Source organism: Nematolebias whitei, chromosome 9, assembly GCF_014905685.2.
Source record: "Nematolebias whitei isolate Nwh7 chromosome 9, NemWhi1, whole genome shotgun sequence".
Taxonomy (NCBI): domain Eukaryota; kingdom Metazoa; phylum Chordata; class Actinopteri; order Cyprinodontiformes; family Rivulidae; genus Nematolebias; species Nematolebias whitei.
In genome coordinates this window covers 14704017-14707833 of record NC_056506.1, presented here as the reverse complement: position 1 = coordinate 14707833, position 3817 = coordinate 14704017, and the positions used below count along the sequence as shown (strand labels likewise).

General features: G+C 40.3%; 1 protein-coding gene across 1 annotated transcript in view; it reads right to left on the bottom strand.

Annotated features, from left to right (window-relative positions):
• Window positions 1-2695: 2695 nt before the first annotated feature.
• The window catches only part of LOC119414889 (guanine nucleotide-binding protein G(I)/G(S)/G(O) subunit gamma-7-like), a 66354-nt gene continuing 65232 nt past the window's right edge, over window positions 2696-3817 (bottom strand). The window contains exon 2 of the mRNA XM_037682008.1: window positions 2696-2826. Coding sequence (XP_037537936.1) covers window positions 2701-2826 — 126 coding nt within the window. The 3' untranslated portion in view covers window positions 2696-2700. The remainder of the gene's footprint in view (window positions 2827-3817) is intronic.

Here is a 3817-nt window from a genome sequence, read left to right as displayed (position 1 = left end):
GGGGGGTCCTCATGACTCAGTGAGACTAACTGGTTAAACAAATCTGACCAATGAAATTACCAAACAGGTCACAAGTTTCATTGGTCACTGGTCCCATTCCCCCATTCTCTCCTCCCCTCCCCGTTGTGCCCCTGGGGGGACGTGATGAAGAGGACAGCACAAGCTCATGGGCGCAGTGTACAGCATATATATGTCTGTGGTGCGCAGGAGGAAAATGAAGCTAGCGATCAATGACTTCCTGGTAGACTCGAGAGGATTTCAAGGTTTTGGTTTGGACTTGGCGAGCTCTGCTTGGACAGACACCAACACACATCCAGGAACTTTCACATCCCTACACTCCGATCAGGACTCTGAGGTCCTGTGATCAAGACCTGCTGATTGTCCCCCAGACAAAGCTGAAAACTAAAGGAGACAGAGCCTTTTCTTCTGTGGCTCCAAGACTCTGGAACCCCCTCCTCAAACTCCCCACCAGTGGACTCAGTGGCTTCTTTTAGAGGCCTGCTCAAAACTCATCTTTTAAATCTGACTTTGCTTCAATTTGTTTTGTGCACTTGTTTTTTTTTTGGTTGTCGAAGCACTTTGTGATTTTTATCTTAATTAGTGCTATATAAATAAAGTTTTACTTACTCACTTATTGTACTTTTTATTTTTTAACCAGCCGTGTTACTGGCACCGTTGAGAAAAAAACATTTACTGTACGTATTTGTGTATGTTACTGGTACGCATTTCATTAAAAGATTTAAAAAAAAAATCTGTGTAAATATTTCATGTTACAACGTGGACACCCACAGATTATACACAAGTGCGGCCTAGATATATACTTTTTTTTGTTTTATTTTTAAATTTAGTGGACATGGCTTATATTTAGATGTGCTCGATAGTCCAGAAATTACGTCATTTGCATTACACTAACAATTATGCACAACTTTGTTTGTCTATCACATCAAACCCAAGTATAATACTTTGAAGTTTGAGGTTGTAACGTGACAAAATGTGGATAAGTTCAAGGGGTGTGAATACTTTTTTACCAAGGCACCATGTAACACTTGTGCCGAACGACATGATGTGCATGTTAACTTGAGTTGGGCGGTCACTGAGTGACCAGTTGTAGCTCACAGTGTTGCTGCAGATTAAATCGTGTACGACAGAAAGGGTTCAAACAAAATGCCTGAACTCCTTCCATTCCAAAGTTCAGATGGTTTTAAATGCAGTAGCAGAGGTTTGGCTTGGTCCTGTGGTTTTCATTACAGTCATCGTCTGCATCTGATGTAAACTGACCAACAGCAAGGAAGAAAACAAAAAAGGCTAACATTAGTGCGTGAGCTTGGCTGAGGGTGCGATCTCTCACAAACGTGCAGGAAAAATTCCCAAAGCTTGAAAGTAAAGTTTTGCATTAGAGCTCACATGGAAACGATCAAAGCATGGTGGCCCCTAAAGCCAGTAAGTCACTGGGCTGAGGCTGCTGCAGACAAGTTGGTGACTCAAAACTGTGCAATCTCACTGAATTTTGAGACCAGAAGACGTGCCGCAATTGAAATGACCAACTTTTGAAAATCAGACTGTTCTTGTGCGCATGGCTTGCAGAACTGTACTGGCCATGCACATTATTTTGTAGCCCACCTCCACCTAAATTAGCTTTTAAAACCTTCAAAATATTGTAGTTATTGCGGTCAGCATGATTTTTAACCCTTGGACATTCAGGACTGTAGCCTTGGATGTTTGATGTCATAAGAAGGTGTCAAAACTCAGCTGTGCAGCTGTGGAGATGGTTGGAGATACTTTCAACGCCTCTGTCACTTTTTAAAGAAAATGTGTTGCACTTGTCTTTTTATGTGTCCAGTATTTAAGAGACCAGGCTTTGCAACGAAGACAAGGAAGCCACGAGCCCCCGAGACATTTTGGAGACTCCCTCATAAATGGTGTTTGCCAACTTGTCCCCCACAGCAGCAGCCCAGTGAGATCCTTTAAACCAGCTGACCCTGACCAGAGTGATGGAGCTGCCAAGTGACAACGGTGAATTAAACAGATGAGGATTGTCACTGAAGAGTCCGAGCCGCTCCAGCTGAGACTGGCTGTAAAACACTTTTGAATTACCGTAGTCGTATTCATTTATCACCAGGTGCTTCTTCACAAATAAAACAATACATCAAGGTAACATTTGGCAACAATGGCTTCATGAATTCAGTGATCTGAACTGCATAAAATACAGGCGAGATAGTATTCTGAAATGAATGTTATTCACTGAAGTTAATGGGCTTCAGAGGTCCGGTGGAAAACTTTGGTTGTTGGTTTCTACTTAAGGTAAACTAAGGAGACGAATAACAGTCTTTGCCCACCGGAGATAAACTGTATAAAGACTAAATCTATCACTGAGCACTGCCATTGTTTTCAAAATACTTCAAAAATCATCTGAAGTCTTGATGTCAAAAAACACCTGATGTAATCAGATTTCATGTAGCCAAAGTTTATCAAGTGGCCAGAAAGTGAACAGTGGCACATCAGTAGTTTGAGTAACACAAGCTAACGAGGCAACCACAAAGCCTCTCTTCACTGAATGGAAATAAAAACAGGAACATTGTTAACACATGCTAATGATTTGATCATAGCCCCCCCACCCCACCCCCAACTCCTTCCAGAAAAAGGACACAGCAACATTAATAAGCAGAAAAACAAACACATAAAGGCAACAGGGGGTGTTTACTACAATATAATGCAGGGCTTTTTGTCTTTGAAGGGATTTTCTGAAGTAGGGATGCCCACGAGGAGAGGGTCGTTCCTGAAGTGCTCGCTGCAGTAGTTCATGAGGTCTGCAGAGGCTTTGGACACCTGAAAGAACAACGAGACACAGGGTTTGAGAAGATCATTTAGCAGATATGTATGTTTCCTTCTGTAATCAATAACTCACAAGACCATTTTAAAAGGACCACTGTGGAAAAAAACACACCAGTTGAAATCACTTTTCACTGGTTTATTCAGGTCCAAGGACGTGTGTGTTGCCTCGGTATTTTAGGATCTTTGAAAATGTTCTGTAAAAAGACTTTATGAAGAAACATGAACTACTTAGTGATGCAATAGGAAATACTGATAAGGAACCAGTGTTGGGTTTAAAGAATATTTTACATGAGAAAAGGTAATTGATAAATTAATTTATATGTGATGACTGTAGGTCAGGGGTGTCCAGACTTTTTCATCATGGAGCTCCTTTTAAAATGACCAGGTCAAAGTGATCTACCTGCTATAAGGCTCCGTTTACACAGAACAACCTCTGGAAACATTAGTGGTGTTTCAATGTTTATTGGGGTAATAAACAAAAAATGAGAGGGTTTACACAAAAACGCTGTAGTTTCCATGTCAGTTGGGTTGCCAGATAAGAAATGAAGAACTATAGTACTGTGGCTTTAAAATGTTAGTATTTTGACCTAAACTGTGATATGTGCTGAGTAAAGATGTTCTAAGATGAGGTGTGTGTTGTGTTTGTTGAACATGTGCACAGAAAAAGAGGGGGACATTTAAAATGTATCTGGCAACCCTGATGCAGGGCTCAGCTGCATTCATTGTGCATGCAGCGTCTGTATGATCACAGTTAGTACAAACTGGTGAACACACTAACGTCTCTTTGTAACTGGATTTTATTAGTTTTGTTCCTACATGATGAAAAAGGCTGAGCAGCACAAAAACACTCTGCTCTCTGACATTTATTATAACTGTTGTTATTTATTATAACTGTTGTTATTTATTATAACTGTTGTTATTTATTATAACTGTTGTTATTTATTATACCTGTTGTTATTTATTATAACTGTTGTTATTTATTATA